The sequence below is a fragment of the Phymastichus coffea genome, unplaced genomic scaffold (assembly GCF_024137745.1).
Source record: "Phymastichus coffea isolate CEN01 unplaced genomic scaffold, Cenicafe_Pcof_1.1 PCOF00052, whole genome shotgun sequence".
Classification (NCBI taxonomy): Eukaryota; Metazoa; Arthropoda; class Insecta; order Hymenoptera; family Eulophidae; genus Phymastichus; species Phymastichus coffea.
Window position 1 is genome coordinate 370,724 of NW_026706863.1, and position 21,132 is coordinate 391,855.

At 35.0% G+C, this 21,132-nt stretch overlaps 4 protein-coding genes across 5 annotated transcripts; 2 read left to right on the forward strand and 2 right to left on the reverse strand.

The window, feature by feature from the left end:
* Positions 1-2,473: 2,473 nt before the first annotated feature.
* On the forward strand, positions 2,474-3,179 carry LOC131665523 (zinc finger protein 593 homolog). The gene is made up of 3 exons (XM_058937444.1): positions 2,474-2,679; positions 2,773-2,873; positions 2,957-3,179. The coding sequence occupies exons 1-3, from the start codon at positions 2,590-2,592 to the stop codon at positions 3,177-3,179; spliced, it is 414 nt and encodes a 137-aa protein (XP_058793427.1). The 5' UTR covers positions 2,474-2,589.
* A 47-nt stretch (positions 3,180-3,226) lies between these two features.
* LOC131665522 (serine--tRNA synthetase-like protein Slimp) lies at positions 3,227-4,716 on the forward strand. The gene has a single exon (XM_058937442.1). The coding sequence runs from the start codon at positions 3,227-3,229 to the stop codon at positions 4,652-4,654; it is 1,428 nt and encodes a 475-aa protein (XP_058793425.1). The 3' UTR covers positions 4,655-4,716.
* A 2,998-nt stretch (positions 4,717-7,714) lies between these two features.
* On the reverse strand, positions 7,715-14,805 carry LOC131665468 (uncharacterized). Of its 2 annotated transcripts, XM_058937356.1 has the most exons (6): positions 14,547-14,805; positions 12,092-12,220; positions 11,943-12,010; positions 11,252-11,754; positions 10,416-11,167; positions 7,715-10,025 (listed from the first exon to the last, which is right to left on the reverse strand). In XM_058937356.1, exons 2-6 carry the CDS (start codon positions 12,134-12,136, stop codon positions 9,831-9,833), a joined length of 1,563 nt encoding a protein of 520 aa, XP_058793339.1. In that variant the 5' UTR covers positions 12,137-12,220; positions 14,547-14,805; the 3' UTR covers positions 7,715-9,830. The 2 variants fall into 2 exon arrangements, with proteins under 2 accessions (XP_058793339.1, XP_058793337.1); XM_058937354.1 differs by having other exon boundaries at positions 11,943-12,220.
* Positions 14,806-16,631: 1,826 nt separating this feature from the next.
* LOC131665508 (sorting and assembly machinery component 50 homolog B) lies at positions 16,632-20,543 on the reverse strand. Its single transcript, XM_058937418.1, has 8 exons — positions 20,290-20,543; positions 19,581-19,667; positions 19,436-19,504; positions 19,134-19,352; positions 18,831-19,045; positions 18,391-18,769; positions 18,003-18,297; positions 16,632-17,923 (listed from the first exon to the last, which is right to left on the reverse strand). Exons 1-8 carry the CDS (start codon positions 20,308-20,310, stop codon positions 17,739-17,741), a joined length of 1,470 nt encoding a protein of 489 aa, XP_058793401.1. The 5' UTR covers positions 20,311-20,543; the 3' UTR covers positions 16,632-17,738.
* Positions 20,544-21,132: the final 589 nt, after the last annotated feature.

The window sequence follows — 21,132 nt, forward strand, 5'->3', positions numbered from 1 at the left end:
GAATTCGCTGCGTCCAGAGGGTCTTTCCCGGGGTCGAGGGCTGTCATTTTGCGGTTTCGCCGGTCTTGCGCAATCGATACTAATCGATTCGAGCGCGTAGGGGACTGCGTCGGTTACGCATTCGTTCGTAGTACGTCAAGGGAGAGACGAACCTTGGCAACGAATGATAAAGCGAGAGAAAAAGGAAAAAAAAACGACTCGCGCGTCGCTTCTTCCCGTGGCGTGGACACGCGCGCGCGAAATTAATGCGAAGCGAGCTGCCGCCTCGACGGAACCGGGCGTACACGCGCGATCGACGAACATTCGAGAAGGCGCCTAACGGGAGGGAGGGGGAGGGGCGACCACTCGCCTTCATTCTCTCCAGTTTTGTGTTTATACGCGCACCCGTTCCCCCCCGCGCCGTGTGTCGCGGAACTGGCCGAGCACGTGGTAGTTCGACCTCGCGTCGCCGCGCGCTGGTTTTTCAAGAAGGCTTTTCGCCGACCAATCGGTCGGCGAAGGTCGGCCTCCGAAATACCCGATAGACCGATCCACGGATCGGCCGCTCGATCCCTAAAGATCGATTGCTCAACCGCCGCCGGGGCCCAGTCGACCTTTTATTTTTCGTCCGCGCGCAAACGCGCGAGACACATAACTTGGCGCGCCTAATGCGACGGCTCGCCTTGCTCGCCTTTCCAGAACAGATGCAGCGTGACCGCCTATATAGCAGCACTTACCGAGCTGCAATTCAACGACTGATACTCGCGGAGAGATGTCGCTCGATCGTGCGACGGTGAGAAAAAAAAATCCGGCCTCGCCGTATTAAATCGCTCGATTGTAATACGCGGCGAGCGGCGCATTAGCATAAAAGAAAAAAATAATCGAAGAAAAAAAAGCGACGAGCGCGCGGCGGTGTGATCTGGAACGACAGCGAGCGAGCGCGCGCGTATCCATCTCGCCCACGTTCGGCTTCGTTACAGCTCCCGTGCGTCCAACCGTGCATCGCGCGCGCGCGCACGGCCTTTTTTTTCTTCGTGTTTTCGATCTCGCGCGAGTGAAAGCCGCGCGGCGACACTTCTTTCTTTCTCTCTCTCTCTCTTACCGGGCCGCTTTTACGAGACGAGCTCTTTGTGCGTCGAGCGCCCGGGCTCTCGAGGCTATTGTGCAACTGTGCTTCGCTTGTTCTTTCTTTTTCGTTTTTTCGTAGCTGCCCGAGATGCTGGGACTTGCGCCGGTCTCGTAGTGGGCTTTCGAGTGTCGCGAGGTCGGTTTCTTATCACTTATCGGCTTCACTCGCGCGTCACCTTTCGTAAATCGAGATTTTTAGTCTTTCGCCTACCGGTTCCCTTTATCAAATGTACGAATTGGCTTGCTTTTGTATGTCGCGTGAGTTGTGGCTTTGATCTTTTCATCGATTCAGAACAGTGCTTTTCATATACGATTGTTTCGAATGATAGCGTAAATTTGATATTGATCTGTCGATAAGAGGTGTTTGAAAATGGCATCGATGTTCGAACACACCGATAATTTTAAGTAAATAAAAAATAACATTACGAGCGACTTTGTAATTGAAAGCAATGCGTTTGCAATTTAATGCCTTTCGTGAAATGCATTGCTTTGCTATTTTGCATCATGGAGTATACGCTAATAAAATATTTCGTTCGTCCACTATCACCGATAACAAACAGATCGCCCAATACCGCCCTTTAACGTTTAACAAATATATCTCTAATTTTCAATGCCCTCCGCATAACCACAAAGACTTGGACGCGCGTGTATAAATTAAGCAAAATTTAAGCATGTTAGCTTATCCTCCTCAAAGACGGTGTATTCATGGCCAACACGGTAATAAGTTCTTTTTCTACGAATGTTTGTCAAGTGCGCGAAAACGTGTATTCAAGAAACCACTTTCACTGTCGCGGGCTTCCAAGAATTATGTGGTCGTCTTCCTCTCCGCGCGTGTTATTTTGTAACTATGTTTTATGCCAGTATCTTTGTAGCTTTTATCCTCGATCGAATACCAGGAACTATGGAAATACTTGCTATTTGGAAATGACATGAAACAACGTAATCAATAATTCGTTACGGTAATTAAGAATGTAATCGAAATTGCTATGCTAAATATTATAAAATATTTTTTATTATCATGTATGCAAGATCGATCGATATAATTTATGTAAATTTTTATTAAGCATCAGTACATCGGCTCGGAATAACTTATAGATTATCTTGCAATTGGAAATTTCGAGAAATAAATACTTATAATTTCTGTTGAAATTCAATTTTACTTTTATTTTTCAATTTATAATTGTAGAATGTATTTTAGCATTTTAATATTACAAATATGAGCCTATGTATGTTTCTGTAATTTCAATTACTATTAGACAAAAGTATTTATCAATTTCTGGATACACTTAAAATTGCTATTTATTTACTGTCTACTCATGCACGATCATTATAGCAGACTACAATTTTCAATTTCACGTGCGGAGTGCAGCTGTCACCTAACCTACAACGCAATAAATTTTGCGTTGAATGAATATATATTTGCGTTTCGCATATCGCACGATATTAGACTATAAAACCTTCTAGTCGTGGTGCGATTGTGAAATGGTTTACCGACGCAAAAAGCACCACAAAGAAAATTTGCACCTGAAAAAAAGTCATCGAACAAAAAGGAGAACGAAAGATCTTGACGAGGTCAGATAATTTTCTAACCTACGATATTTTCGTAGCCTCGTGGTTGTATTGTTATATTGCGTCAACGATTATTTGGGTGTTCCTTTGTTATAGATCGATGAAGATTTGAAAGAAGAGAATGCTAAAAAATTGATTAATCAGGAACTTGACTTTGACAAGCCAGGTGCTGCACAAAACTATTGCATTCATTGCGCGTGAGTTTAATAATTTTCGATTATAGTAAACAAAACGTAGCTATCACTTGATACTTTTACACTTTTTTATTACTACTTTGCAGACGATATTTTGTTAACGAAAGAGCTTTACAAGATCATTTTACAACAAAAGTTCATAAAAGACGATTGAAAGCACTGGAGTTGGAACCATACACAATTGAAGAATCAGAAAGAGCAGCAGGAAAAGGAAATTTCATATTTGCTAAAAAGCGTAAAATAGAAACAATAGTAAGTGAGAATGACATAAATGAGGATGCTAAAATTATGAAAGTTGATGAGGATTAAAAGTTGTAAGTTGTTGATATTATTGATTATTGAAATAAAAGTACAAAATGACAAGTTTTGTAAGACATTTTTACACTAAACAAACTACAATTTTGAAACTACTGAAATCTAGTTTCTTACAAGAAATATCTATTAGTTCAAGATCATATACATCTGCCTTGTATGTTCCTGGTAAATTAGCTTACAAGTCATTTGCATTTTTGTCACCAGACCTAGATTTCGCTCATCGTTTTGATGACTTACAAAAATTACAAAAAGAACTCAATTCCAGAGGTTTAGATATTGATACTAAAGCTTTAAAAGATACTTGGGATTATTATCAATATGTATTGTCCAATAAAAGCATTTTAGAGGAGAAACTAAATAAACTTAGTAGTCAAATCAAAAATATCCAAATGAAAGGTAATTTAACTCCTGAATGTGAAAAGGAAATACAAGTTTTAATAATGCAGTGTAAAATGATTAAACAAAACTTAAAAACGATAAAGGAAGCTAACTGGGTACTCGAAGAAACTTTTGTACCTCAACTTTTAAAATTACCAAATGAAATCAATGAGTGTACACCACTGGATGCTCCTGTAGTATTAAAAAGTGTGGGTGAAAAGCCTAATATTCCTGACCATAAAAAGAAAAATCACTTAGAAATTGGCAAAAGTTTGAATCTACTGGATTACAGGAATCCAATTCAATGTTATTTATGCAATGATGCAGTGTCTTTTGAACTTGGCATCATCAGGTACGCATGTAAGACAATGAGTGAAGGTGGAGTGATACAAGTTGCAGGTCCTGACTTCAGTCGTAGCCTTGTTGTAGAAGGCTGTGGTCTAGACCATGAAAATCCAACAGATACATTTATTTTGCAAAGTGCAGATGACACTGAGAAAGATCATGTATTAAATAGATTACATTTAGTAGGTGGTGCCAGTCTTCCTGCTCTACTTGCAATTTTCACAAAACAGGTTGTCAAAACAAAATTTTTACCTATCAAAATTTTCACCAGTGGAAGGCAATACATACCGTTCCCTAATACTCCAGCTAACTATGGATTATTTGCAGTATGTCAAGCATCAGCAGTGCAAGCTTTGACATTACTAAAAGACAATGACAGTGAAGGCTACAAAAATGAATTTCAAAATTTAGTAGATTTGACCTCCAGAATATATGATACCATTGGCTGTCACTATCGTTTAGTACTCAGATCTGCTAAAGAACTAAATCTATCAGACGGCATGAGGGTATCTTTCGAGATGTGGTCGGCATATTCAAACCAGTATATAGAAGTAGGAAACGTCTCTGCGTGCGGAGACTACTTCAGCAAGAGATTATTAATTGGATCTCAATCATCGAACAGATGCAAATACACATCTGTGATCACTGGAACCTTAATATCAGTACCAAAGCTGTTAGGCTGTCTACTCGAGCAGAACCCAGAAAAATTTGTCCTTCCTGATAAACTAAAAGATTTTGCTATCTGAACATTATAAAGTGCATCGACACGAATGTAAATATATTTTTGTTTGTTACAAATAAATATTAATTGCCATCTCAAGCTCGTCTGTTGTTAAAATTATAATCCTGGCGTTGATTATTCATAAATCAATTAGCCGTCGGAAGAACAATGCTTATAAAAAGAAAGGAAAATGCGTGCGACTCGTTGCGAAAGAGCGCGACGTGCCAATAATGCCATAGTCGACGGCCCATAACGCTTGCGACATCCCGCATGAGCCAGCGAACTGCCCATCCTCTTCCGGTAGTAGCAGCGTGCAAATGACCCTTTTTCAATCCAGCTGCACTTGCTCGTGACGACTCTCTTTGGCTATTTCTGCCTTTGCGCGGGATTCACACTTTCTAACTTTGGTTGGCATGATTGTTGTCATCGTTGCTTATCACGTGATTTTGGTTTCAATTAGAACGTATGGCTTTCTTGCTTTTTTTAGGATGGTTTGCCAATTTTATTTTTCTGTTGGAATATAGTTTACTTATTAACTTTGAGATTTAAGGTGTTATTTTTACCTGAATTTGTTTGAATAATAGGAAATGTTAAACGTGAATGATGTTAGAGCGAGCTTTTGTCATTCTATACATCTTCGGCAAAAAAATTTTATAAATTACTTTTTTTTTCAAGTAAATGAAACGCTCGTTACTTTTTTTCTGTAATCATTGAGTCACTTATCATCGTTATAAAGTAAAAAAAATTGATTATGAAATAATCACGCCCGGTTATGCGTTATTGACATAAGTTTTTTTTTTTTTCCAACGCACACTAGCGTCAAAGAAATCTAGGTGACTGAAATATATAAAAATGTCCAGTGATATCGTTGCTAAAAAAATAAACATCAACATTTAAATATCTTAAAGATTACAACACTAAACATTAATGTTACCCCGCTACGTTACTGGTCGTTCTAGATAAGTCGCACACGCACTTTGGCACAAGTTACACCAATCCTTTCATTCGGCAAATCGCGCTCGTGATTTCCACAAGAGTATTATACAATTATATTGCCGTACTTCGGAAAAAAGAAAGGAAACCTATCGGTGAGTCGACGCAACGTTTGTCCCCCAAAAAAACATCGTCCTAGCAAAGTTTCATTGGAAGTCGAACAAACGCGACGAGAAGAAAAAAGAAGCCGAGCAGCGAGTTTTCCACGCCCTATGCGCGTCCTCGACTTCCTTTTAGCATGCGGTGTTTTCTATAAACACGTGCACGAGAGAACCTCCGCCCGAGCGAGCGCGCGAGGCAATCATTCTCTTACGTTTTTTTTTTATTCCTTTTTCCAGTTTCCTTTGTAATCAAGTTTATTTACGATTGTCGCAACGTGCACGCAAGTTACGTAGGAGTGAAGGGAGGACTTGGCTCTTTTCTCCATGATTTTTGGAATCCTTTCCATGCAGAACGATAAAGAACAGCGTGGGCATTATACCTTGTTATTTTCCAACTCATTTTTTTTTTTTTTTTTTTTTTATTTTTTTGATTGGGCGCGGTGAAGGTTTCGTAGTGCACGGTGAAGGTTTCGTTAGATTTGCACAAGACAAAGATGCAAAGTAACACAAAACGTGGCTACATTCGCGCATTAGAGGAACTTGATTTCGAGCTCGTTTCACATCGCGAAGATCCAGCTGAGCGTCAGTCCAAAGCTGCGCGTCGTCGAGCGACGAACTACGCCACGCGCGAGTGTTCCGTCTTCCTGAAAATGTAAGCAGCGTAGGCGAATCCTCGAGAAGTCATTGGCGCGCGCTTGTCAGCGATTCTTCCCGTGCGTCCCAGCGAATATATAATCAGCCGCGCGTACATCTGGGCGCTTAGTAAATGAGATGCGGACGAGCGTTCGTCACGTAAGACCGTGTAACGCGACGACGAGCATTTTCAAACGAGACGGCGATACGCGGCCTTGACACGATTTCGAGCGCGTCATTACCGGCGAGAGCATTACGAAAATCGAGTCGCAGCGTCGAAGACACCTGCGCGCGGTATAATTGCCCGGCAATTTTGTACCTCTCGCGGCGGCGGCGGCGGCGACAACCACGTTTCCCACGCAGCTCCGCGCATCACTGGTTCGCGATTCTCTGTGCAATTCATTAGCTTCGGCTTGGTTCTCGTTATCGAAGGCAATACATGAGCGCGCGCTCGTCGACGAGCTTCGCAACTGGAAGAATGGTCCCCTCGTATTGCGAGTACTTTATATTTATTGTTTGTGATTCGTTTTAGCCGCTTTAATATTTCATTGCTGGATATAACTTTGCAAGACTATGTATAAGTTAAGATTACTTATGTTACCGAGAATCTAAAAAAAGACATGTGTCTTTTATATCACAAAATAACGTTGGATACAGCTTTGCCGTACTTTCGATTAATATCGTAAGTTACTTTTAGAAGGCAAAGGTGAACGAATTCTTCTTGTTGGAATCGCGTAAACAGCTGTTGGCAAAACAACTCTGACGAAAATAATTCATTCTTAAAATACTAAGACATAAAAGCTGTAATTTTACATTCATTTGCGTAACGTTAATTTATTCATGTCTATGACCAAATAATGTAACATCTCCCGTCAGTCCTATGATTTTCTTTGTAAACGTATAAACAAATTAACGATTTTAAGTTACCTATGCTTCTCGAAAACTGTCGTGATTAGTAAAAATTCAGTAGATTTAATGAACGGACACAAGCTGTCTAAATAAAGCATTACAATTGAAGGTGATTTCATTAAAAATCTAGTTGTTAGACAGTGAACAACATCGATATCCAAAAATTTGGTTCAACAATACTTAATTATTGCATTCTGAAAAATTCGAAACATAAAAAAATATTCAAAATATTATGATAAGGTGTGTATTTTCTTGATATTATTTGTGTTTAATTGATCATTATATAAATCAATTATATTATTAAAATAATACGCATTTTATTTTAAATGACTTGTTATTGTGAAATGAGAAACTTTGGTGAAAAATTCAAACTAGCAAAACATTTATTTTTTAAATTTCATAATTTATTAATAAGTATTTAATATACATAATGCACCCAATATAGAAATATGCTAGCTTAAAATTTTTAAACTGTAACACAGGAAAAAATAGGTTTTATTCTTTAACTCGATTTTAAATTATTTTGAAAGCCAGCATGAAGTAAAATTACCAATTGAAATCAACTTTTAAAAATTGGATTTACAAAAGACTTTCTTACCATAAATTGACATCGAATTTGAAAAAAAAACATTTAAATCCAATAAAAACTTTTTCATTAATTAAAAATACGTTGTTGCTATATCGTTCATTTATTTACTAAACAGACAAAACACTATTTAACTATTGACATGAAGAAACTCGTTTATCAATATATATATAAACGTTGAAAATTTTAGATAATTATGATCATTAGACATATTAGAAAGAAAGTAGCGTTTATTATAAAAAGAAAATAATTTAGAAACGAGTTTCAAAATGATGGCCTAAATAAATAAATTCTGTTGCCTATAACTTAATTACATAAACAAAGGATTGATTAATTTCCTAAACTTTATATGCATAATCATTGTCAAAAGATATACTAATTATATATTTATCGTTTTGTAATATAAACTCGATTTTAAGATATATTTTTTATCAGTTATGGACAAAAAAACATCTAATTTAACATATGACGCAAAACTTTTAAAACGCTTTTCATTTTATTTCATAACTCGCAATACTAAAATTAAGACTTGTACATTAATTGCAACTTCGATTATAATTTTTTTTCTGATGACAAGACACTATGGTAACTATCTTTTATCAAATCACCAATTTGACGCTACTTGACAGTGCAATTGTATCAAAATACTTTAAAAAAACTTAAACATACTTGTCTGTGCATTTTTATATAAAAAAAAAAATTTTTATTTCTCGAGTGGCGTACACTATAGCAATTAACTCCAAAAATGTTAGTATAGATTTTTCATAGATTCACAAGTCCTGTGTACATTAAAATTTTTTTGAATTCACTTTATATATATGCAAGATTTTAGAAAGTATGAAGCACTGCATATTGGCAAAGTTCAAGCTCGTCTACATAGGAATGATTTTTCCTTGCGTACGACTTCAGACGAAGTCAATCAAGTAAGGAAAAAAAAACAAGCTATCATAAAATATGCATAAAACAAAACAGTCAGTCGCGAGAATAAAATGGAAAAACATCGCACGGTATGCAACTGATAAATAAGCATTTGGCACAAAGACGAGTGAGAGACTATTATTTTTAATTTATCTTGCATGAAGCTTTGAAATTGTAAAAAAATGCCACTCTATGCACGAGACTGCTTATTTAAGATTCCACGATTATTCTTGTAGCGATTCCTTCTTTTTACTAGTTGGTCTTTCTTTTTACACATGTTTAGCTAATTACTGTACAACAATAGCATTCCGGCACTTATTCAAGTACTCTTATAACAAAATTTGTAGATTTTAGTTTCTTTTCATCCCTAAATTTTTATTATTTATATCTAAGTTCGAACTTTTGAGTGACGTGCAAAAAATCAATTTAGTGATACTCCAAAAATAAATATATACATAGGAATCTTCAAATATTTATAGATTATGATTCTAAAAAAATATCATTTCTAGTATAAGGTATATAATAGTAGATTTTAATACTAGTTCGAGAAAGTCATTTGAGCCTCACACTGGCATCTACGTCTGAGCGAAGCGACAGTGAAAATCATTTTCTCGTACTTGTATCTAAATTTTTTTTTCGTAAATGACGTGTGTGAGACAAGATTTAAAGCAAGTTTGCTTTCCAAAGCGTGCATAAATCGAGCCCTCACACATGGGTCATTGAAAAAATATAATAGTAAAATATTCTGATTCAATGAACGTTGGATTTTCTATTTCTATCGTCAATATACAACAGTAAATGGATTTTTTCAACTAAAGTTTTATTCTCAAAAAATGCAATCTTTCTATATTTAACTATTGTAACTATTCAGTTTATGAATCAGTCCAATTTTTTTATTAGACATTCACACGTCACTACAAAACTTCAAATCAGTGGCATGTACTTCATAAATCACTGTTTTTTTATTCCTAATCTTTAATCATTGCTTTGATCTAAAACCTCTTTTTAGCGACGTATCACAAGACTTTATAATGAACGAAATTCGTCAGGTTAAAAAAATGCTATTCTTCGAAACGTTCATGATAAATACGATTCCGTAACTCTTGTTTCAATATGGGATCCAGCACCCTTGCCGTCCGAGCAATTCGACACCGGAATTGTTGACTATTAGCATAGTCTTCATTCTTACGAGCAGCTTTGTAGGCAAACTTCCACGTGATCATACGGTGAATTGTGGGTACTAGGTTAAAACGAACCTGTAAAAAAAATATAATATTTTTTTAATATTTTATCATTTTATGCAAAAATTATATTAAATAGAGTTATTTTGAGCGATTCACTCTAGCAAGATGAAACAAAAACGTATTATAAACGTACCTTCGTTGACGATTGATTCTGTTCACCTAGTCCAATTATAATACACTATCTAGGTGGACAGAATAAATCATCGCAAATCAAACGTATATTATCATAAAATTGACGTTTAATTTTTTTTCATTAATATTTGTGTCATATAAGATTTGTTAAACAAACCTAAACTCGTAAATAATGGCTGTTATAATGTATCAGTTCAAGTGTATTAAACTTATACTATAGAACACAGTAAAACTATTAAAATTCGCTGAAAACTTAGATTTAAATGTTACCTTCTTTGATGAACTGTCGACTTCGCTTTCAGATTCAGATTCGCTGCCCGAGCTATCGCTTTCACTTGAATGATAGGGGGCGTCTTCGTCAAAAATAATAGAGTAACTATCCTCAGAATTGCACGAGTTTAGTCTTGACCTAAACGAATTTCCGTCATCGCACTCATTATCTTCATCCTTACTGCCCTCATCTTCACTCGAACTCGATTCAGTCTCAACTTGCTCAAATTTTATCGGTGCACACATTTCCTGAGACAAATCGTACGAAGGTGTAGTATCTTTGACAAAATCGCATTCGTCGATATTGTCTAGTTGATCCTCATCAGTACCTTCATCACATTCCACCTCTTCCCACGTGTCGATATCATTTTTTATGTTTTCTTCCACTGTATATCTTTCTTGCTCTTTTCTGTGTCGTTTTTGACTGACACCCGAACGTCGTAGTTGTGATTTACCACGACCGCGACCGCGACCTAGTGACACACTATGAAGTTTTTTCAAACGCATCGGTTTAGAATGGGAAGCTCTGTTCATAAAGACAGTTGAATCCGGTGATGTTGGGCGTCGGTGAAGATCACATGTGCAATTGATCAATTTGTTGCGAGTTGTGAATAAAGTGTTCGCCATATTGCCAGAAATATCTGGGAATTCTTGCTGTTGTTTTGCTTGAAACATAGGAGATTCAGCTTTTCCCAGCGTCACTAACTCATCAACTTTCATTGATTTACTAAAGTTTGTTAGAGTCTCGAAATCTAAAACAAATAGTTTGAAGTCACAAATATAGTTCATGTTTTGAGTCTAATAAAAATTAATAAATAAGACCTTATAACAAGTACCTTTATTCCATTGGGCAAAATCTAAAGTTAGTTCCTCAATTTCATTTTTTTTTATACTATCAATACAGTCTTGGTCCTTAGTTTTTAATTCATTACAATTGATATACATGCATTTGTACTCATACCACTGTCTCTCGGCATCAGTAAGAACAGTGTCCTTCTCCATATTATTACTCATAATTTCAGTATCGATTAAATCATGAGACAACAAATAATCCCTTGTCTGATTGATCTCCTTGATCCATGCAAAGGTGGCGGAGAAGTTTTTTGAGGATGATATCATTTGTTGATCCTTGCTTCCCTGCAGAGATTTATATAAATCAGGCGAGACTACTGTCACAGATAATGGTGTGTTCATATTTGACCAGCTTTTCAGAATTGAACTTGTACTGTTGAGATGGTTGCCTAACAAATTTCTTGCACTTTTCGTTAGACTTTGCCAAAAACCGTCTCTTTTGGGCAAGCTATCAACGCTCAGTGATTGCTCGGTCGAACAGATTTTTCTGAAAATGAAAATATGCTGAATTAAATTGCGAATGACTTTTTAAATTGAATGAGTTACATAATTAAATGACACTGCATAAACAAGTACTCTATATTAGTATTTTATCAAGCACTCATAGTTTCAATTTTAAGCATGAATTGTAACAATGACATGTTTTTTATTATTCAACAAATCAATCAAATTTACCGAAAACTGTGATTTTGTTTGTTTTCATCAAAGCTGCTACCTAAGAGGTGCTTCTTAGACTGTGATTGCTGTTGGGAATACATGTTGTCAGACCAATGCGCTTTGAAACTGGATTGATATTCGGGTGAGTTGATAAAAATAGCTGTTACCAGATCTGAATTTGAACGTACTGGATACCTTGATTGGTAATCCATTGCTGTAGAGTAATGCAACTATTCAGTAATTTCTTCTACCACCACTTCCTATTATTCGAAACTTGACACCACTGCTGTGTGGCACTGCAAAAAAGGCAATGGAAATATTGGAATGTTCATTTTTAAACACACACGTGTAGAAAACAAATTTGATTTGTATATATGAAAGGAATTTTAAGATTTTTTGCACAGACAGGAATTCAATAATATTAAAATTGAGTTTAGAATGAATTATGCATATTAAAATAGTGCTAACATTCCGTATTCTTCCATGAAACAGCACAAGAAAGCGATCCAGATTTCATTACGTCAACGATCATTTGAAGAAATATCCAGTACCCTGAAGGCACATTCCCAGCAGTGACTGCTATCAATAATTTTCAATTAGACAAGAGATAAAGCACCGTGCACGTAACTATCTCTGATGCTTTTTCTTTTTTGAAACGCAGTAGTGCATAGATAAACGACATGATGTAATAGGAAAATAATTGACAATCATTAACCTCGCCTTGTATATATATAGAATGAAAAAATGTTCAAACGAACGAATTTTCAGTTGTAAATTTCCATACACCTATATGCGGCAAGCACACCTTCCACGAGGAATCTCATTTTGACCGGCGCTTGCGCGAGACAAACTTGTGGGACGTGCGAGGGCATCGGTCGACTTTCGCAACGTAATCTTTTTTCTCGATCTCGCATAGACTTTTCCAAACCAAAACGCACGAGTCGCTAAATATTGCTTAATTAACTTTCATCAAAATTAATATTCGCGCTTTAAAATTACCAAGTTTTTTTTATTATCGAATACTTTTTAAAAACCTGGCTCGCCTTTGTTTCCCTATTCATTCTTTTCCAAGTAAACAAACATAGTTAACGTTACGAACAATAAACAAATATTGTTTCCAACATTTCAATAGATAATTATCCAATCAAACTTGTAAAACTAAGCTGGATTTATGTCAGTTTGTATCAGTGACTAAACATAACGAACACAAATTATCGTTAGAAAGTGATATTCCTGTTCGTTAATTAAGGAACAATTGTCGCATCGACCAACATTCCCCGCGAGTAAGGTGCAGTGTCAGTTGAAGTAAAATGAGGCAACGATCGTGAAATATTCCGCGTGGAAAGTGAATCATAGGGAACTACGTAGCTACTGCATAGAGTATACAGTGCAAACAATATTTTTTGTATTGTGCTTGCGTCAGCCACTTGGCATGTTATTTTGTCGCCGTTTCCCAAACAAGAACCATCTTAAATTTAATTTTCTAATTGATTGACGTATACAAAAAGGAATCTTTGACTTAAACGACTTTTATCATGACGCGTTTTAAAACAAGTTAATATTGCTAATCGCTTTACGTTCATAATTGAATAACGTGATAAAATCGCTTGAATTTGATTTGCACGAGTTTTCGTTTTTTTTTTCAAGACGATGACATTTTCAGAAGTTGTTTGAAGAAAAATCAAGTCTCGTGCGTGACTCGTGATCGCTACTTCGAAACTTTCTAATGAACGCCGGCATTATCAACATCAAAAAAATTTGGAATTTGACGGGCGAGAGAGGCTAGTAGCTTGTGATGACTATTAGAGGCGCACACGCATACACACAGTTGCCGACAAAAAAAATATCGAACCGACTCTTGGTTACGCATTTGAAAAGTGGAAAAAATAAACAATCATCGGTTTGAAGAAACACACCGCCATGCTGCCATATTTACGTTTTCACGCATCTAAGCTAGGAGAAAAATCGATGGACGCTTCACTCCTTGTTTACGACGCACTTGGAAAACTCGCAAAATCAACTACGAAAAAAGAAGCGTGCATTATCATATCTCTTATGTTACTAGTTTTTTTAGTGCGTGAACTTAAATATTCCAGGTTCCTCTGAAAGTACTGCATTATGTTCAATGGAATAATTTCTAGATACCCTTAGAAAAGTTTTCAGCGGCAACGTTGACCAGAGGAATATTGGTGTGGATGTAAGCTATTAAACATCATGCGAAACGGTCTAATTACGAATGGATCACTAGCGCAAAAATAAGTTATACGATGTAAAACCGTTAATTATTACGGTAAAAAAGGAAAAATTAAACCGACTCTTGGTTACCCACTTCAAAAATGGACAAAATAATCAACGGTTTGAATAAGTAACTGCAGTAGCACGTCGCCATGCGGCAGTATTTACGTTTTCACGCATCTAAGTTACGAGAAAAATCGATGGATGCGTCACGCCTATTGTTTACGACGTGTTCTCATGGATCCTTGAGAATTTTGTTGATTCATCAACGCAAAAAAGACGCGGCATCATATCTCTTATGCCACTAGTCTTTTTTGCGTGCGTGAATCGTATACGATGCCAAAAAAAAGCATAAGTCCACACACACACGCTCGTACAGTTACTTACAACAAGAACGGCCTCTGCGATTGTGATGTCTCAATGCGTGTTGTTTTTTTGTAGCAAAACACTTAGAAATCAATCTTTCCGCGCACTCAGTCGAGAATGTTGATAACGAAACAGCGACTTTCAATGATTTTTCAACTGATACTTTAGATTCCATGGTAGTAAAATACATCTTGTAATAACAATATTAGTGCAAGAAACTGGTTAAACTATTCAAGTGGCCATTTTAACTGAGAATGTCGCTTTGCTCTGGCGCGTTCGTTCGCGTACCCTCTACCCATAAGCTATCCCCACCACTACACTATCTCTTCGCCCACCAATTTTCCTCTAACGCTATTGGTTCGCTCGCAATTGCTGTCTTTGTCTCGCGTACCCGACGCCCTCTAGTGATTGATCGAGAAAGCTGCTTCTGTGCAACGTTGCCGCTCCTAGCCCATCTAGCGTTTTGTTTACAATTGTCATAAGAGATTCTTCTCTCTCGTCAATTTATATTATTTTAGCGCTAGATTGAGTTACTTTAGCATTGTCTCAGCCTAGTTTATTAATATTTTTGTTTTGTTTTTATTTATCTGGTTACAACTTTTTAATATAAAAACAGCTCATATTTTTGTGAGCTTAACAGCTCACGAGGGGAAAAGTTCTGATAGAGTTTATGTAAATATTTGATTTCTGTCAATTTCAACCATAATTCTTTATTCACTTGTTAATACTCCATATTAATACTTTTCTAATAGTAACAGACACTCATATTTTTCAATATTAATCAACTCAATATAAACAAGCTCACGCAAACATTTTTTCACGTAATATTGAAATTCTGATATTCATTTTTTTATACTGCGATAATATTTGTCCGATTAATTTTAAATGCATACGATATATAGTTCGATCTAGTTATTTGTGCATACAATATTTTTGTTTTCAACTGCTGTAATGTCTACGAAATTAAACCCATTATGCAGAAACAACTCCTATATGGTAACTTATTTTCAAGAATTTTTTCGTCACATACGTGTGCAGTAATTAGAGATACTTTATCAATATGTGATATATTCCTAAATTTTTGCTTTACTATTTTGACAAACTCACCTATTGAATTATTTCTATTCTTAATTCCATCCATATCCATGATAAAGTCTGGAAAAAAATTAATGTTTACTTGTCACTTCAACCAATCTTTATGGAAGGATGATCAGTTGATAATTCGGGGAAAAAATCAACCGTCCACATCATGGCACATCAATCTGACTTTACGTAAGTTAGGCATGTGCCAAGTGAACTGCTACCCGGACCGTATTGTTGCCCGAGCGATTCGTTGATTGCTTCTCAACGTATGCTTCGTAAGATCTTTCCTCAAAATTTACTAATGTTACGCCCGGAAATTACGGTCGACCTGTAATAAACCCGCCTTATCAAATAGCTTTTTTGATAAGAAAAATGTAGTAACTCGCGGCATACATATTCATTATTTTCTACGTGTTTCTTCAGTAATATCATTAGACAAATTAAATTTATGCGAAAATACCACACTAACGAATACAAAAATGACACATTTACCCCTTGTCTATAATACAGCTTGTGATAAAAACACTTAAAATGCTATGCAATACATGCTAACTATAAACTTGAGATATCACTGAAATAACTTGAGGATTTTCTGATAGTTTTCTTATCAAGAACTGTTCTATAGACTAATTGAGCATTTTTTATCATTAATGTTTATTCAAATATGCTTGATCTTTTTGGTACTTTTTGATTATTTAATTCTTGCTCGATTGAACCAACTAGGTATTGAAAAATTAATGTTAAAGAATTTATTTGTACCGAAATCTATCTTAAAGTTGTTTATTTTTAACAATGGTATTATAATATAGAATATAAAAAGGGAACTCCATTTAATTCTGCTATAGAAATAATTTATACTTTAATTTCTGTCGGTCTTTTAAGATTTATTGTTTGAGTTCGTCATATATATGTAATAAATCTATGGTCTGCAAAATTTTTTTTTTACGAATATGAAATCTAATCTTATAGTATGACAAACATAATCATAAAAATCAATCACATCATAGTTTTGAATTAATTTTTTATTTATAAATATATTGTTTCTTCTACATAACAAACCACAGAAAATTGAATTTCCCGCTGCAATTATCGCGGAGTATAGGGATGAACGTAAACGATTTGGAAACATTGCAAGGAAATTGGAAATTTTTGAAAAAGGCTTTTTAATGAAAGAAACCATGATAATCGTGACGAATCACAAATAAAAAAACATATGTACTATTATTCGTGAACACTTTGTTCGTAATATGAACGATGCGATTTTCAATCAAATGCAGATTGTAATAAGATGTAATCCACACCCTACATTGGAAAATATATCGGGTCTCTCTCTTTTATTCTGCCCGTTACACGCCCTAAACTTGTCGCGCTCTGCGCTAACACTTGTATAGTTAATAGCATGATGCAACATCGGCAACGAATTCGTGAGACTACATTTGCCTTTTTCTTCATTTGGGGAGGGGGGGATAATGACTTGTAGTTGTATATAGACTTTGTTCAAGCACATAACTGCTGCGTTCGTACAATAAAAAATGTTTCACTAATTATCACTTTGTTTAGGTTCAAAATGAAAAATTATGATGTTTTTATATTCTAAAAAATTTTACGTTTCCGGCAGTTTATACTAAGATATAGTATTACATCTTTTCGTACGCCTTTACACCTTGTACACTTGCTGACAAATATCGTATCGAATCGTCACTAAGAATTTCATTATTCACAGTTAATTATCTTCGTGCAAGCAAATCATAACAAGTAATAAGAAAACTATATATTTTCAAGATATGATGTTCACATCGTTTTGAAAGAAAAATCTGTTGTCAAAGCCGAAACATTTAAAACATTTAATATATAATCCACGCGTCGATCTATAAGATAAGCGTTGAACAAAAACTTTTGATGAAACTAATTATTTATAAATGCATTATTCTATTTTAACTAAGCTCTGAATTTTTAAACAAAAATAAGAAGATATTGAAATAATTCTTTTTTTGATCGTTCAACAAATTGTTATTCTATTTTTTTTATTCTTCTGTTCTGAACAAGGACTCATGAAAATAAGTGACGCAGGAACGAAAATATGATGAATCCGCGTTCTACTTTTAACTGAATTATTATACGTATTTTATTTTATAAGTACTCAACTCCTAGACCTAATTGTATTGGTTGCTGTACATCAGTTCTCAAGAACTTTAATGGGAGACAAAAATTAAGCTCTACCCGCGCAATGTTTCCGAGTTTCATAGCAATACCACAACCAGCTGCACAGCGTAGATTTTTCGTAAGCATTGTTAGATTTTCTTCATAACTACCTCCTGAAAGACAAACGAATTTTCATTAGGGAATTTTGATTTTACCATTTGTTTGGAGTTTTAATATTAATATTGGGTTTACCAAACGTTAACAAGGTATTTTTGACATTGCCGCCATTAATAAACCCGTGTAACCTAAATAAGTCTCCGAAACTATTTCGGCCTGGCCTAAACGGCAACGGAGTATAGAAGTGTAATGCAGCAGCCCAATATGTATTTCCACCAAGAGCAAATCCTTCTTCTCTAGGTCCACAACCCCTCATTTCAAAACCTCTGACGCCTAATGGTCCACCAAGGAAGAAATTATCGGCAATACTTATTTTCATATCGTTATTGATCCCTCTAAGAAAACCAGTTTGAGCAGCTAACTGGAAAGTCTAAAAGAAAAGATTAAATGAAATCAATATACCTTTAAAATTTTAGTTTTTGAAAACCATGAGAATCTAGTGAGAAATATGAGAAATAAATACAAGGCATTCATGTGGTGACCAATTTGTTTGAAATGCTAATTCATTTTTGAAGAAACCAATATTTCCTCCAAGTCCAGCAAATTCTGTTGTGCACTGCAGAAGAGTTCCAGTAGATGGAAAGATTTTTTCATCTCTCTTATCCAATCTGCAAATATGTCTAAGAGATGATTTCAAAGTGGGACCACACTGTTCCCTTACTTTGAATGTTACTTGTTTGGTTGCAGCCAAGTCTCTTACAGCTGCTTCATACTGAAAGTGATGCTTGATGGTGCCTAATGAATTACCATTAAATGCAAAATCTAATAGGAAACCTTTGTCGCTCTCTTTGTAACCAGACCAGGGGAACTCAGACTTTGTAGTATAAATACTCGTTGTTATTCTGATAAAAGCAGACATAAATTGAAAATTCGTAATATAAATTTATATTTGTATTAACTCACATTTTGTTTAGTCTGCCAGTAAAAAATGGTTTGATGGCAGAAATATTAATATTTGAAGAGTTTTTATGACCATATGAGTACTCCATTTGAAGTCTCTCACCCCTACCAAATAAATTTGGAGTTTTTGCTCCAATCAAAAGAGAAGCTTCATTATTCCCAACCATTGTTTGTATACTACCCATTATTCTCTTTAGTTCTTTAACTGTGAATGTGACCTAAAAAGATATCATAAAAATATTAACTTTTTTATATTGAATAATTTTAAATTTTAGAAATATATTTTACAAATATCATAAAACTTACTTCTACTCCTTCTGGTGTTGCACCAGGACCATGACTAGCATCAATATAAACTTCAATATTTTTAAAACATCCCAGAGACCTCAGTTTATTAAGCACTGTGTAAGTATTTATAATAACATCCTCAAAATCCTGAGCTTTGAATAGTTCCTTAACTTGTGATTTGATAATATCATTTTTCGTACGACAAAGTCCATCAATGTGAACTTTGTCTACTCGTGTCTAAAAAAATTCCACACAGGTGCTACTAAATATATTCAGTCAAGTAATGAATAGTTGAAATATTGATACAAATAACTTCCTACCCTAACGGTCTTTAAATCTACAACAGGCTGAGACTTTTTCTTCTCCTCTGCAAGGGGTGTGTCCTTTCCCTTTGCAAATAAAACAAAAATTTATTGTAACAATTGAAAATTTTTCTCATACATGGAAGAGTACATGATTACATACCCAGTTCCATGTTTTATGAAATTTTGTTTCGTCATCCATTGCACTGTTTTCAGATGAGAAGTCAAAAGCTTTTACAGTGTCAGGCTCCTAAAAAAATAAAAGTAAATTTAGTGTTTTAGAATTCTTTACTTTAATTACTAGTCATGAAATTGTTTTTATATGAGACAAGAAATCCAATGATTGTTATGAAAGTAAATATTTAAAATTATATAGATTGTCTGATTTGTAACCTTGAGATTAACTGTAATACATTTGTAGCGAAATATTCAGTAATCTCCTAAGTACAAGCAATACATGCTCTAACTAATAATATCATCTTTTGAAAAATGCCATTTTTTCTAGACAGAAAGCCTAAATATCATCAATCTAATTTGTATAAACTATTAGACAAAAAAGAAAATGAATTTTTCTGATTAAATGAAAATCAAGTAATAATGATAAATTATGCTCTTTAATATCACTAATAGTGAAAGACCAAATCTGACCACTGAACATTATACAGACTGTTTTTTCAACAACACTCTAATAAAAACGCTGTAAATTAAGGTCCAAGAAAAGCGACACTAATATTAGGCCATTACGTTATTCACGTGCTAAATGCACAAGCAGGCCAAAATTGCTGCACATAGGTTATACAATACAATACCATTACGAAAACCTAGAATATTTTTAATATAATGTATACGTATTATAACACTAAAATCTTCACCTTAGCGTAGACAGTACCCATGTTATGGGGATCACGCTAAAAGAGTTAATAAACGTTCAACACGAAAAATTTGTCGTCACAGGTCATATACCACAAATTTTTTCAACTGTAAGAAAAAAAGCTGCACGTCGGTTCTACCTACTGCTACCGCTCAAGCGTGACAACCCTTTCACATGTCCAATTGTCTTGCACACACACATGGACAGTGTATAAGTAGGATTGAACAAGCCTTAAAATCTAATTCGGTTTCTCAATCGAAGCTGCAGCAATATCTGTCTCTATGACTCCGCAAATCTGAGTTCATTGACGAATAGATGGGTCATAAGGCTGTAATCATTTTATAACAATTTTCATTTACTTTTTATTGTTGTGTAAATAAAATTCAATATTATTTCTTCAATCAAATTGTTCTTTAGTATAAACAGTTATTTACTATAAGAATAGCGTTTTGTGCTTACTATAATTAAGTTCAAAAAATCAGAAATCCTTATATTTTTATATAAATATAATAGGTATAATCTTAAAAAAATTATATACATGCTAATTTTTTGTAATTTTAATCATTTCTTGAAGGGCTAATGATGAAAAAATATTGAGTGTTTTATTGCTTAACTTCATTAAAATTCTAAATTAATTTTAATGATTCTTGTTTGAGTTCTTTCAGCTACCAATAATACTCGAAATGAAGGTATAAGGTAAGATGTTCCTGTTACCGGCATCCACCCGCGCTATACCCGGCCCCTTTAATTTAATTTAATAAGTTTAGGCAATGTATAAGCAAAATAATTATAGATTATTAACATTAATCTATGTAACTTATTTAACAGATTGACACTTGTTTTG